The 15,839-nt window shown below is 33.4% G+C and overlaps 1 protein-coding gene across 4 annotated transcripts in view; it reads right to left on the bottom strand.

The window, feature by feature from the left end:
- The window catches only part of USP34 (ubiquitin specific peptidase 34), a gene marked incomplete at its 3' end in the record, with an annotated part of 228,681 nt that overhangs the window by 85,859 nt on the left and 126,983 nt on the right, over positions 1-15,839 (bottom strand). For all 4 annotated transcript variants that reach the window (XR_014018694.1, XM_081265549.1, XM_081265551.1 and 1 more), the window contains 5 exons: positions 9,493-9,693; positions 6,206-6,288; positions 2,584-2,624; positions 2,326-2,450; positions 774-926 (listed from right to left, as the gene is read on the bottom strand). Coding sequence is in view for 3 of the 4 variants with exons in the window: in XM_081265549.1 (XP_081121675.1) it covers positions 774-926; positions 2,326-2,450; positions 2,584-2,624; positions 6,206-6,288; positions 9,493-9,693 (603 nt within the window). The remainder of the gene's footprint in view (positions 1-773; positions 927-2,325; positions 2,451-2,583; positions 2,625-6,205; positions 6,289-9,492; positions 9,694-15,839) is intronic.

Genomic DNA, 15,839 nt, shown 5'->3' with positions numbered 1-15,839 from the left:
TCTTTGTGAAAACATTTTAAAAATAGCTTAAATTATAATACATTTAAGAAACTACAGATTTGTGAAACAAATTAAATCCCAAAAGAAATTCAACAGTGTTAAAAATCTAAGAAAAAATGAGCTGTACCCTCCTACTTTCTATAAAATCAGATAATCAGAATAACTACAAGGCGTGGTGGCACATGCTTGTAATCACAGCATCTAGGAAGGTCAGAATAAACAGGTACCCTAAATAATATTACTAAGATCAAAACAGTTTAGAAAAATAGTCTCAAAGTACTTATACCTGAAAAAAAAAATAATTTACATCCTACAACACCTATTTCTGAGATAATCAAAAATTTTATATTAGTGGGCTCTGGATTTATTAGGTTACAATAATAAATTGTTAAACAAGGCTAGAACATACAGTATGGCAAGAAAGTAAATTAAAAATTCAGAACACCCTGGGGATAAAAAAAAAAAAAAACATGTGAATGAATAAAGAAGAAAGCTACATTTGTGACAGAAATTTCTATCATTTAACTTATTAACACAAAGCTCAGAACCAAGAACAAATGTCAACCCATGAGAGAGCCCAAAGAGCTAAAATTCAAATGCAGACTCTCTTACTAGTTGTAACATGGAGACAATGTGTCAAAATGCTGTCATTTTAAGAATAATATTACTACCATCTTCTATGTAAAAACCACATAGGATATAATACAATAATAAACTCTGGGGAGAAGAAATTAGAGAAACAGAAATCTCCCCTGAATGTAGTAAAATCTTACCCTGATAGGTTTGAGTGCTTGTGCATCAGGAAGAAATTTTAACAATGTTGAGGCAGCCAAGAGCAGAAAAGAACGATGGATTGAATCTCCTCCATCTAGGCCTGACAGAGATAACTTATACAAACCATTGCAAGATTCATGACGAACTGCAGTCTAAACAAAAAAGCCAGTTTCAGAGACAGTATAAGTTACTATTAAAAAACTAATGTTAATGTTAGCAGAAATAACTTAAATCTCTTCTTCAATAATGTTTCAAATATAATATCCTGATCACATATACATGCATACTATTAATATATGATCAAATACAAGTATCCATGTATCCAGTACTATAAAAATACATTTTTTTCTTAGAAATTCCTAACCATGCCCATAAGACCAGAAAACCAAATAAGAATAATGACAACAAATAGAAAAAGAGATTAAGGGCAAAATATTCATAACCCAGTTATTTACAAGGTAAATAAATAACAATACAACAGTTTCAGAACTAGAAACAATCTAGAAAAAAGAACATTTCCCAGATCCCAAGGGAATGGCCAAATGTCATAATAGATACCTAAGAGCAAGAACGAGAATACACATGACTTTCAATCCACAGTTAACAGCAGTGGACAATGCTAACTAAAACAATATATAACTTGGGCTGAGGTGGTAGAGCACATGCCTAGCATGTTTGAGGCATTGAGATTGATCCTCGGCACCACATATAAATAAATACATTAAATTACTTTATCTACAACTAAAAATAGATTAAAAAAAAGAAGTACAACTCCTGTGTTTATTTAAAAAATGTAACTCTGTAGTTAACTTTATTAATAAAAATGTTTCTATAATTTCAATATGGAATGCTATGTCAGTGAATACTGAGAAAAAGATGTTAAAAATTATTGAGGTCTCCGTGTCAACATAAGAAGAAAAATATATTTGGTTTATTGACTTTTAGTTTCTCCTACCTCTATTAAACAGAAAAAGCAAACAAGTTTTCTAAAACATGAATTACCAAATAAATGCTCAAATTCTTTCCACCTCTTAGAAAAGGCAATTAAAAAAAAAAATCCAAAGCAAAGTAATCACTCAATAAACAAGTCTTTCAAAAAGGCAAATACAGCCAGGTGTAGTGGCACACACCTGTAATCACAGTGATTTGGAGGACTGAGGCAGGAGGACTACAAGTTCAAAAAGCAGTTAGTGAGGCTGTAAGCAACTTAGCAAGACCCTGTCTTGAAATAAACATATAAAGGATTGGGGATATAGCTCTGTGATAAAGTACCCCTGGTTTAATTCCCAGTATTCCAAAAAAAAAAAAAAAAAAAGGAGAAAAAAATAATAATAAAGGATGGATACTACAAATATATTCACACTTCTTAAATGTTAACTAAATGTGGTACATTGTTTAAAACATTCTATACCTTAAAGAATTAACTAGATAATATGATAGATATAGTTACATAATCACACATACTTGTTTCCAATAGCTCTTTTTAATGGTCAATGCTAATAATTGGAAAACTTGTGCAAAGTATTAATCTCTAAATGTTACCGTAATTACCTCAGGAATAAGGAGGGTCAATTTCTTCAGCCAATCTTGTAAATGATCACTATCAGCAAGGCTGGATTTCACTAAAGAACAGCAATGAGCCCAACTAACCAAGAGCCACATTGAATAATGTGAAACTAAAAAAAAGGAAAAAATTATGACTACAAAGGTTTTTGATATAACAAAGATACATGTTTATAAAGATAAAACAATCTTGCACCTATTATTACCATCTTTATTCATTAAAAGTTAACTTTGTGGAACTCTTACCTTCATGCCTAGACCTGTGATCGGATTGGGCTTTCAAAACTCTGTAAAGTAAAAACATGTCACCACCACTAATTAAACTCAGCAATGAATTAAAAATGACTTATCATATGTCCTTTAAAGCTTACAATTCCTCCCAAATAAATTCTAAAAGAATTATGTATTTTAAAATAATCATTATTAAAAATATTGTTAATAAGTAAAGCTCATAGAAGCAGAGTCAAGTCAGGTGGGGAGATGCACGTGTGTAATTCCAGCAACTCATAGAGTCTAAAATAGGAACCTAAGATTGAGGCTCAGCAACAAAAGCCTGTCTCAAAAAAAAAAAAAAAAAAAAAAAAAAAAAAAAAGCCGGGTATGGACAGCAATTCAGGAGGCTGAGGGCGAAGGATCACAAGTTCAAAGCCTCAGCAACTTCCACGGCTCAAAAAGAACAACAAAAAAGGCTGGAGATGCAGCTCAGTGGTTCAGTGCCCTGGGGTTCGTTCAATCCTTGATTCCCCCCCACCCAAAAAAAAATTTAAAATTTTTTTTAAAAAATATGTGTATTATAAAGATATAAGCTGTAATTATTTAGAGACTCAAAAAATTCATGTTAAGATATCCTTCCCGCTGTATTTATATTGCCAGTGTCTCTCAGGAACCATCAAAGGCAAATTACTAGAATGTAGAGAAAACAGAATAAAGCAGGGCACAGTGGTGCACACCTATAATCCCAGCAACTCAGACAGGAGAATCTCTGAGTTTGAGGTCAGCCTCAACAAGTTGGGGAGACCCTAAGCAACTTGGGAAGATCCCATTTCAAAATAAAAAATAATAAAGACTAAAAAGGATGTAAGTTCTCCTGGGTTCAATCCCTGCTAACAAAAAAAAAAAAAAAAAAAAAAAAAACTCAATAGTTTCTCTACTATTATTTTACCACTACTTTTTCTTATGACACTTTATGTAATTTCAATGGAAAATGTATGCCCTCAATTTAAAAAGGTGAATACTGATTTTATTTTAACAAAACCATTAAATATAAACTATTTGCTTTAAACTATTTGCTTTTAAAAAAAAATCATTCCCCTCCAGTATTACCATCTCTCATAGTTTCAAAACTCACTCATCAATTTAAAGTAAGAGATCAATATGTATCAATCACATTAATATGTCTTAACTGAAGAGTCAAATCTAACATTTAGTTTTAATCACACTGGTACCACACACACTTTTTTTTTATACTTTTATTTTATTTATTTATTTTTATGTGGTGCTGAGGATCGAATCCAGTGCGAGGCGAGTGCTCTACCACTGAGCCATAACCCCAGCCCCTATATGCACACATTTTTAAACCAAGAGTAGAAAACTCATCCCCCCCCCCCTTTTCAACACAGCATCTCACTGTGTTGCCAGGTTATCCTAGCACTTGCGTTTCTCTAGTCTCAGGTCCCACATAGTTGGAATTAAAAGTGTGTGCCACCATGCATATCTGTACTTTTCAATTTTAATGCTCATATAGGTATTAAAATATTTTTGTTTATACAGGAAAAAAGTTCATTCTATATACTTTATGTGTGGACCTCTGAAAAGATCACAATGACACAAAAACAGAACCTGAGAAACCAGCAAGGATGAAGAGGGTTGGAAAATGATATGGCGAAGATTATAATGAACTCTATAAAATGGAACTAGTTGTGGGTTTTTGTTGTTGTTGTTGTTTTGTACTTAGAATTTAACCCAGGGACACTTTACCACTGACTTACATCCCCAGTTTGTTTTATTCCTTACTTTGAGACAAGGTCTCATTAAACTAAACTGCTGAAGCTGGTCTTGAATGTGCAATCCTCATGCCACCTGAGTTGCTGGGATTACAAGTGTGTGCCATAGCACTTGCCTGGTAAAAACCTTTTAAGGGTACTTACATTAGATTTAAAAATCATCTGAGTTCAATCATCAAGTTCAGCCCCACAAAACAACTCTCAAATACTCAAACTCAATTTTATACTGTCTAACATATGACTAAATAACTAGCATAAGGTTAGGTCCCCATGTATTAATTAGCAATTGCTTTACTTGGATTTCCATATTAAAGTTTTCTACGTTATTAACAATCTCCAAAGTAGTCCAAATAAATAGGATATCAATGTTTATATTTTCATACATATTTCCATCTCTATCCTCTGTGAATCTAGGAGCAATGATATACCAGTAACAATGAATACATTAAGGACTCACATTTTTAAGGTTCCCTACTAACTGGCACTAGGACTTCTTTTTAAAATGGCTGACTTCAGGACTAAGACAGAGAAGCTACAAAATAAGCCTAGAAAGTATTGTACTGACATTAAAAAAACAAAAAGGAAACCCCTACCCCCACCCTAAACCATAAGGCTATGCCAAAGGTCACATGAACAAGCTCAGAGAGGCTTCCATAAGCCAACTCTGACACACTTTGAGCAAAGGGAATAATGACAGTAATGAACTATACATACTGAAGGTGGTAGGGGTGATGAATCCAAATTGATATTGACTATAAAGAGAGAAAGCTTTTTCCTCACAATAGGATGTCAATTAATAAACACAAAATTAACAAAAAAATCAATAAAAGCTAAAACCAATGAATCAAAGTTTCACAAGAAGCAAGAAATTTGTAGTTTCAAATGTTTTCCCACAGACTGATCTTTAACAAAAGAAAAAAAGTCAAACATTACAGTAGAGTAACCTGAAGGAAACCAGATTAAATGATCAGCATCACTATCATCAATAATGGGAAAAATATAAACATCAGGATGAACTGGGAAAGATACAATATTACTTAAAGGGTTTTTCTGTTATAAGTGTGTAATCATGAGAAATAATCAAGAAAACCCAGACTGAAAATGCTCTATTAAAAAAAAAAATCTGGGCCAGGCCTGGTATCTGTGATCCCAGCAGCTCCAGAGGTTAAGGCCGGAGGATCCAAGTTCAAAGCCAGCTTCAGCAATTTAGCGAGGCCCTTACAAGTTGGTAAGACTGTCTCAAAATTAAAAAAAAACAAAAAAACAAAAAAAAAAAAAAACAGGTGGAAGCTGGGTTCAAATACCTAGTACACCACCCCCACACACAATAAAAGCCTGTATTCTTCATGAAAGAAAGATTAAGAAAGTATCTGATTAAATGAAAAGGAAGAAATATGACAACTATGGGGCTGGGATTGTGGCTCAGAGGTAGAGCGTTCACCTAGCACACATGAGGCACTGGGTTCGATCCTCAGCACCACATAAAAATAAAGATAAATGTCCACCTACAACTAAAAAATAAATATTAGAAAAAGAAAAAGAAATATGACAACTAAAGCAGGGAAAATAGTTTCAATCTTAGGAGAAAAACAAAGTGTTTTTACATAAACTTAGTCATGATATCTGCAACTTACTTTCAAAAAATTCAGAAAAATATGTAAACATAAACTGAAAGTACCTATTTATGAATAAATGATAACTCCTGGCAAAAGGTGGACAACCTATGCCAATCTAGGTGAAAAGTATCACAGTTCATTAAAAAGCCCTAACAATTTTCCTTTACTTTTAAATTTTCTGAAATGGAAGTATAAACATTATATTCTTAATACAAATGCATACATATGAAACTTATGAAAAATGCGTACCTAGGTGCCAGATTATCATATGTATAAGCAACAGACATGAGTCGCTGAATCAAACTGGTTCCTTGGACAAGAACAAGAAATACCTTCAAAACAAAAACATTTCAGATCAATCTTTAAATATGGTCAAACAAAACAAATATTCATAACTCAAGATTCCAAATTACTTTGATATTTATCTACAGCAATACAAAAAATATCCAGAGAATTATTTGAAACTACCATAAAAATATCAAATGTTAGAAAACCAGAATTTTGTAACCACACTTATGAGCAGTAACTACAAACGAACATACTGAAAATTTAGAAGTAGGAGGCAAAAATATTCTTTACATTTAATCCATAGATTTTCCAATATCACACAACAGGGTAAAAAGAAAAAAAATACTACATAGTTCAAACGTTAGTGGGTTTTGCAGCAATGATAGAGGACAGTTTAAGTAAAAATTAAAGTATTTTTTTAAAGTTTATGTACAAGAAAATATATAGAGAAATTCAAGCAGTGCCAGATTCCTCAACCATCCTGAAATATTTTTAAAAAGCAATATAACATATTATGGATAGATTCAAAATCCTGAGGGTCAACATTTACTTTGTTAGTTTTCAAAGCACATAATCCTGATAGTTAATTTCTAAGTTCTAGTTACTTACATGTTTATTGGGAAAAACTAATTCACTAATTTAACAAAGAAGTACTAAATCCTTTCTGCAAGTCAGAACTTATTCTGGGAACTGTTTTAGTTCAGTGGTGTACTCAACTGCAGAGAGCACTAAAACAACAGTAAATGCAATGTGCTAAACCAGCCAAAAGGAAAATAAAAATAGGTGTGGATGTGGCTTTGTGGTCAAGTACTCCTGGGTTCAAATCCCATCTCTGGGAAAACCAAGAAAGTTTCTACTGCCAGACATAGTGGCACAAACCTGTGATCTGTCAGGGATTTGAGAGGATGAGAAAGCAGGATCACAAGTACAAAGGCAAATCAAAAAGGGCTGGGACATAGTCTGAGGTTTTCTGGTTTTTGTCCTCCAATCCAACCCATTCCCCAGTACTAGGGATTGAATCCATGGGCGCTATACATCCCCAGTTCTTTTTATATTTTCATTTTGAGACAGGTTTTTGCTAAATACCCAGGCTGGCCTTGAAATTTCCATCCTCCTGTCTCAGCCTCCCTAGTCACTGGCATCACAGGTGTGCACCACCATAACTGGCTTAGTCTGAGATGTGAAAGGCAACTTTCTAAAACGACAGTAAGGAAACCATTTGGAAGTATGGCAGTACATTGTTAAATGGATTAAGTGTTCTTCCTTACTACCTATGGTACATCAAAATTAGATGAGTTAGTCTCCAGAATTAATACACGAAAGAAATTTTACCTCTAAAGAGTTTTTATATACATACTAACCTATAATTATTTTAGCAAATAAGTTAATACAAAGAATATATATTATGCATCTTTTCTAAACTATAAAAAGAATACTGGTATATGTATAGAAAAAAACTTCTGTAAGGCAATATATAAAGATATTAATGATAATCACTTGACACTTAGAGAAGGTTCAGTTGAATATTCCGATTTATTTCAAGCAAGCACCCAGATGCATATATTTTAAAAAAAAAAAGCAATGAAAAACTCCATCCATGTGTACATATTAATCTAGAGTTACATATATTTATATTATTCAAATCTCAGAGGGAAATTACAAAAACGGATCAACAAACATTGCAATTAAGTGAGGAGCTGGGCGCAGTGGCACATGCCTATAATCCCAGTGACTCTGGAGGCTGAGGCAGGAGGATTGCAAATTTGAGACCAACCTCAATAATTTAGTGAGACTCTGTCTAAAAATAAAAAAAGCTGTGAATGTGGTTTTGTGGTCAAGTATCCCTGTGTTCAAATCCCTGGTACCCAAAAGAGGAAATTAAGTGAGTTGATTGTTGGAAAGAATCATAATCAATTTAAACATTTATATTATAATCTGAAAAGTTTGTCCTTGGAAAACACATTACCAAAAATTGTAACAATGAAAAGTTACTATTAAGTAATAGTTTCCAACATACAACACTGTGTGATGTGTTAGTTTACATTGCACTTCCAATGTTTAATTTTATTTCATATAAATGATCTATAATACTGGCAGAGATCACTTTTCCTGTTTAATCCCTAATATTGCAAAAGAGAAATATGCTCCATGTTTCCATTTATACCAGTAGTTTCCATATCTTATGTTTACCAAAATATTCATCTATCTGTAACAATTCATTACTGTTATGTTTCTTAGAAAGGTAGGAAGTGAGCTACTATTATCAAAAGATACCGAATGAGAAAGATATTACTGAAAACTAATCTTAAATTCTCCCCACTTCCCAGTTATTGACAGAGATGCTGGAAGTGTGAAAATCTGATTAGATGAGCAGTATCAACAGTCAAAAAGAACTGCTATATATGCTGATTATTAAACTATTTTCTCTCTACTTAAAATTCACCTCTAATATACCTTCTCTACAATAGTAACATATTTACATAATTTTACAGTACTAGGGGTAGTACATCAGAACTCAAACTCTTCCTTTGCCACTTGGCTTCCTTTCAGGTTCTGCCAACCCAGGAAACTAGACAGAATGCTTACTCCCCATCCCCCCACCCTCCTGTCAGCATTGTTCCAAAAGTATTTTATCTAGAAGAGGCAGCTGGTTTTAGGCTACAGATTTTTTAGGCACTCCTATAATCAGCTTTTATTCAGTTTCCTCTGAGAATCCAGCTACTGCTGAGAGACCCACTCTCTTAGAAACTAAAACCCCAGTTAAACATGATCCTTTCTATAAGCTTCTAATTCTTTCATAACCCGAACACATTTTATCTCAATTTTTAGGGATGGTGAATGGGTTCCTCACCACTCCCTTTTTTCTTTTCACACTCCAACATGGACCTATAAAATCATCTTCCACTTTTAAATTTCCAATGCCAAAATACCTAATATGTTTCTGTTTTCCTGAATGGAGCCTGATATACTTGGTATGTAAATTACTGAATATAATAATGTTCAAATAATGACTGTAACTCTACAGATAGATAACATTAAGACAGCACATCATGCTTTCATTTTGGAAAATGAACTGAAAAGAATTATTACTTCATCATCACTACCACTTTAAAACCATGGTATCACCTTAGCTAACATTTCTTAGCTGAATGTGTATTTCTTTGCTTTGTAAAAAACAAAAACACACACAGTCCCTCAGAACGTGTTAGATTTAAAACTACAATTTACTGTTAAATTCTCTACTTTACCTCTGTCAATCGTGGTATATGAAGGCCCTTGGCATGATCACCAGCAGCCTTCCTTGATTTACCAGGCCACGTTCTTTTCCGATGGCTTTCTGCTATACCAGACCAGGCAAAGACATCATGATAAGCTAAATCCAAATCAGAGGTATCTACTGCAAACTGGCATATTAACTTCAACAAACAAGCAAGACAATCTAGCTGCCACTGTGGATGAGAGAAAAAAAAAAGTTATTCCCCTATTGTCATTAATATAACATGGTCAGAATAAAATTTTGAAATTTTTAAAAGATCAGGGAATAAAAATAAGTATAGCTAGTACTTAATGTACAATCTTGCTGCTCAAATATTATGGTAACAATCTAATCATACAAAAATGAAAACAAGAGCTGGGGTATAGCTCAGTTGGTAGAGTGCTTGCCTCTCATGCACCAGGCCCTGGGTTCAATCCCCAGCGTGCGACCGCGCACGCTCACACACACACACACACACACACACACAAAAAAAATTGGGGTCTGGGGCTGTGGCTCAGTGGTAGAGTGCTTGCGTAGCATGTGTGAGGCACTGGGTTCAATCCCCAGCACCACAGAAAAATAAAAAATAAACAAACAACAACAACAAAAAAAAAGAAACAAAGAAAAAGAAAATATACAGAGAGTATATTTAAAGAAGTGGAAATGACACATTCATTTCTTTCATGAAATTATCATAAAAATATATACAACAGGCACCTACAGGACTTTTGGGAAGATACACAGCATAGAATGTAATACAATTTTTAAAAAAAAAATTTTAAATACAAAGATATAATTTACTTATCAATATTTTGAGACAAAATATTGCGCAGTTTCCCCATAAGAGACATATATATATACTTTTTTTTTTAAAGAGAAAGAGAGAGAGAGAGAAGAGAAGAGAATTTTTAATATTTATTTTTTAGTTCTCGGCGGACACAACATCTTTGTTGGTATGTGGTGCTGAGGATCGAACCCGGGCCGCACGCATACCAGGCGAGCGCGCTACCGCTTCAGCCACATCCCCAGCCCTATATTCTTAATATTTTGAAACCAAAAAAAAAAAAAAAAAAAATTCTCAGTAACTCAAGACAACAATTCAAATGAAAATTGTACTTTCTATAGTTTAAAGAAAAGCCAGGCACAGTGGCACATGCCTGTAATCCCAGTGACTTGGGAGGTTAAGGCAGAAGGAATGCTAATTTGATGTCAACCTCAGTAACTTGGCAAGGCCCTAAACTACTCAGTCAGACCCTGTTTGAGTAGGGGTTGGCAGGTGGATGGATGTAGCTCAATGGTAAAGCATCACAGTACTAAATAAATACATAAATAAAATGAAGTATCTCTTTGGTAAAATATTAAGAATTTGGTATGAAAAATAAAATTTACATGAGTTCAAGATCTTAACTCAATTTTCTTTTAAAAAATTAAAATATCACTTATATACAAGATAAGAGTTTCAGACCTTACACTACAAAAATCTTTAGCCTCCTATTCTCCTGATTCCAATACTCTTATATCCATATTTCAGTAAACAGCATTCTTCCCTCAATAACAGTACTAAATTTGGAGAAAGGTATCAAGATAATTGAGAGAAGGAAAAAAAGTCTTTTCAACAAATGATAGAAAAATTGGATTATCATATGGGAAAAAAACAGACACATCAACCTTACTTTATATATGCACACAAAGGCTCAAAATGCATCATAAAGCAAAATAATAAGACGGGAGAAAAATCTTTGGGACCTTTTAGACTTAATGGAAATTTTGTTAAAAACAAATACTTTTCCCCTAAAAGGACACTGTCAATACAAGGAAAAAGCAAGTCATAGACTGTAAACATTCCCCACGCATACATCTGAGAAAAGACTGGTCCAAACTGGTAAAACAGGTAGGCTGTGGTGGGTGATGCACATGTAAAAGCTCTATATTGAGGCAAAATAAACAAACCAAAACCACAAAAGAACAAACAATTCACTAAAAAAGACAGACAAATAATCAATAAGCACTGGCAAAGATTCTAAACATTATTAATAATAATCAGGGGAGGATAAAGCACCATGAAATGATACCATATATTCAGAAGCAGAAGAATGACTTAAGAAATATTTTTCTTTTTCTGGCAGTGTTGGGAAATCAAACCCAGGGCCTCTTGAATGCTCTACCACTGGGCTACACCCTCACTTCTCCAACTAGTTCAAATTTTAAATGCGTGACCACACCATCTTAGGGTAAAGATGTGAAACAAATAAAATTCTCATATTCTAAATGATATAAATGCTTTGGAAAGCAGTTTGGCAGCTTCCTGTGAAGTATATTATAGTTACCAGTAAATTACTCAGTAATTTCATATCTGGCATTTACCAAAAACGAAACATATAAAACAAAGACTTATACACAAATGTTTTAACAGTTTTATTAATAATAGCCCCAAACTGGAAACAACTCAATGTCCATTAACAGATGAATGAATAACACTTCTTACATTTATACAATAAATGTGTTACTCAGCAATAAAATACTAAGACTACCAATATACATTCAATCTCAAAATACATGTTAAGGAAAAAAAATAGTATATATAATATTGTTCCAATCATATGAAATTCTATAAAATTAAAACCTAATTTAGAGTAATACAAAGCCCAGGGCTGGTTGGTTGGGAGAGGGGGAGAAATTTATTCCAAAGAGCAGGATGAAACTTCTGAAAAAATAAAAATGTTTTTTATCTTGTTTTGCTGGAATGACACAAGTGCAGACTTTTTTCAAAAACAGAGCTCTATCTTAAGAGGAATGCATTATTTAGTGCATGAAAAGTATACTGTAACCTCATATTTCTTATAATTTATTTATTTATTTATTTATTAATTATTTTATTTTATTGGTTGTTCAAAACATTACAAAGATTGCAGAATCACATCGGTTACACATCCACATTTTTACATAATGCCCTATTAGTAACTGTTGTATTCTGCTACCTTTCCTATCCTCTACTATTCCCCCTCCCCTCCCATCCCATCTTCTCTCTCTACCCCATCTACTGTAATTCATTTCTCTCCTTGTATTTTTTTCCCCATTCCCCTCACAACCTCTTATATGTTATTTTATATAACATTGAGGGTCTCTGTCCATTTCGATGCAATTTCCCTTTTCTCTCCCTTTCCCTCCCACCTCATGTCTCTGTTTAATGTGAATCTTTTCCTCCTGCTCTTCATCCCTGCTCTGTTCTTAGTTGCTCTCATTATATCAAAGAAGACATTTGGCATTTGTTTTTTAGGGATTGGCTAGCTTCACTTAGCATAATCTGCTCTAGTGCTATCCATTTCCCTGCAAATTCCATGATTTTGTCATTTTTTAGTGCTGTGTAGTACTCCATCTTATAATTCATTTAAAATAAACCAACAACCTAAACATGAGAGCTGTAACTAGTAAATTCAGAAGAAAGCAGTTATCAATCTTTGTGATCTCAGATTAGCTAGTGCTTTCTTGCAATACCAAAAGTACAAGGAAAGGGGGGGAAAAAGATATTTACTTCATTAAAATTAGAAACTTTTGTATATCACAGGGCAAGAAAAGAGAAAAAAATCTATTTACTTGCATAAAATATATGTAAATCAAATCTGATAAAGAATTAGTATCCAATCTAATAAACTCTTACAAATCAATAATAAAAATAACCCAATTAAAAACCACCAGTGACTGGATATGGTGGAGCACACCTGTAATCCCAGCAGCTTGGAGGCTAAAACAGGAAAATCTCAAATTCCAGGCCAGCCTCAGCAATTTAGCAATATCCTAAACAACTTGGTGAGACCCTGTCTCAAAATTAAAAGAAGATAAAAAGGGCTGGGAATGTGGCTCAGTGGATAAGTGCCCAGGGTTTAATCCCTGGTATCAAAAAACAAAACAAAACAAAACAAAACAAAAACAATAACAACAAAAAAAAAGGAATGAATATGAAATGAAAACATCACAAGGTTCAACAACTGATAAATATCATCCTCCCTGGACTCAGCTGTGACTGAAAAGATATTTCACCTGAGAAAATACATAAACACACACACACTCGCATGTGTGCTTCTTTGCTCTTATTGACCAATAAAAACAGTAAAACATGATTAATATCATTAACTTTAGAAAAATGCAAATTAAAAAAAAGCACAATGAGATACAATTTACCACCCACTAGGCAAGCTATCACAAAAGACACCTAACAAGCATTGGCAAGGTATACCACACCTACAAATATGCTCAGAAGAACTTAAAAGCGTTGAGGAACACAAATGTTCACAACAGCCAAAAGGTGGATCCACCCAAATGCCTTTCAATTGGTAAAACTCTTTTATTCCTGTAAAGGAAGGATTATATACACATGCTTTTAAGGATAAACCTGGAAAACACTTCACTAAGTAAAATAAGCCACTCATAGAAAACCACCCTCTGTATAGTTTCAATTATAAAAGTTCCTAAATAGGCAAATCTATGGAGATAGAGAGTAAATTAGCTAAGTGGGCGTCTAGGGCTAAAGTGTTTGGGGAAACAGAGAAACTACTGCCAATTGGTATGGGATATCTTTATGAGGTGAGAAAATTGTTCTGGAATGAAACTGTGGTTACAGTTGTATAACTTTGTGACTATACTAATAGCCATGGAACTGTACATTTTAAAAAGTCAAATTTTATTATATGTGAATTATATCTCTAAAAGAGTTTGGGGTTAGGAATATAGGTTAGTGGTAGCATGCTTGCCTAGCACGTACAAGGTCCTATATTTCAGCCCCAGCAAAGGAAGAATGGAAGGAAGGGAGGGAGGAAGGGAGGAAGAGAGGGGGAAGGGAGAGTAAGAAGAAGAAAATTTTTTTATTAATAAGCATAACTCAACTAATTTCATTTTAAAAGGGAAATGAGTTGATAAAGTAAAAAGAATGACCCTAAATTTACAAGTATACCATAATACTAAGAGAGATGTATTATAAATAGGAGAAAACAGTTGACCTGACAACAGTTGGTAATTCAAGCATGCTTTGTAACTCAGGCATTTTAAGCATTGTAAAGGTAACATGTGTCACACAGGTAAGTAAAATGTTCTTTATTGAAGCTTCATAAAAGTATTCACAATTTCAAAGAAAACAGAGAAACTATTAACATACGTTTTTCATGTAAATTTTACTAAGAACATAAAATAGCTTATAAACTAAATTCCTATAGATGAATCATTACTCATTTTATTGGTAGTAATTTTTTTTGTTGTCCCATGAATATCTGAGAATGAGGAGGTGGATTACACAAATTACAATTAGTGTAATTGTTCTACAGTTTCAAAGACCCAAAATCCACCTCCTCATTCTCAGATATTCATGGGACAATAAAAAATTACTACCAATAAAATGCAACAAAAATAAATTTCAAATATTAAGCATAGCACTACAGTAATTAATTGCTATAGATGTGGATATTTTCAAAAGGAAAACACCTGAAGCAAAATATATAAAAGAAAAGTTGAAAACAGTGGCAAGATTAACAAAAGCTTGGTAGATAACAATGCTCTCCAAATATATTTTCTCTCATCGTGGGCATAGTAATATCTGAAATGAAATCATTACTTTATAAATCGTATGTTCCAAGGTAAATCTATAAATCAAGTACTAATAAATTAATACTTGAATGGAATGTATGAGGATACTAATCCACTTTACATTTAACTCAAGATTGAACTGTGCAGTCTTCTTTATTTTGCAGTGTTTGGGGTGGAACCTCTCTCCAACTCTCTAGGTAAGCGCTATACCATTGAGCTTTATCCCCAGCACATCTGCATCATTTTAGATATCAATATCAAGTTGGGTTTTATGGTTGTTTTTTGTTTGTTTCTTTATATAGTACAAGGAATTAAGCCCAAAGCATTCTACCACTAAGTTATATCCCAAACCCTTTTTTTTTTTTTTTTTTTTTTTTTGAGATAGGGTCTCACTAAATTATTCAGGTTTACCTCAAACTTGCAATCCTTATGTTTCAGCCTCCCAAACTATTGGGATTAGAGAGGTTCACCACCATGCCTGGCTCATTATGAAGGTTTTACTATTCCGTAAGGAACATTATTTTACTGTATATTTTATTACAGATCAGTGCTTCTTCAAATTAGTAGTGATAAAGTACCATTTTTCTGTTATGAAGACTGATACTTTTGTTGAATATTGTAAAAAATATTGCAGCAATGTCCAAGTGTTACGAAAATTTCAAAGGCTTCTCTCAACTTCTGTATCTATCCCCCAGCATACCAAAACTCTTTTGAATATTACTGCTATAAAAAAGAAATGTTAGGCTGGGGTTGTGGCTCAGTGGT

The sequence above is a fragment of the Spermophilus citellus genome (assembly GCF_964194105.1).
Source record: "Spermophilus citellus genome assembly, chromosome: 13".
In the NCBI taxonomy this organism is placed as follows: domain Eukaryota; kingdom Metazoa; phylum Chordata; class Mammalia; order Rodentia; family Sciuridae; genus Spermophilus; species Spermophilus citellus.
Note: the sequence above shows the minus strand (reverse complement) of the source record. Positions and strands in the feature narration are given on the sequence as shown.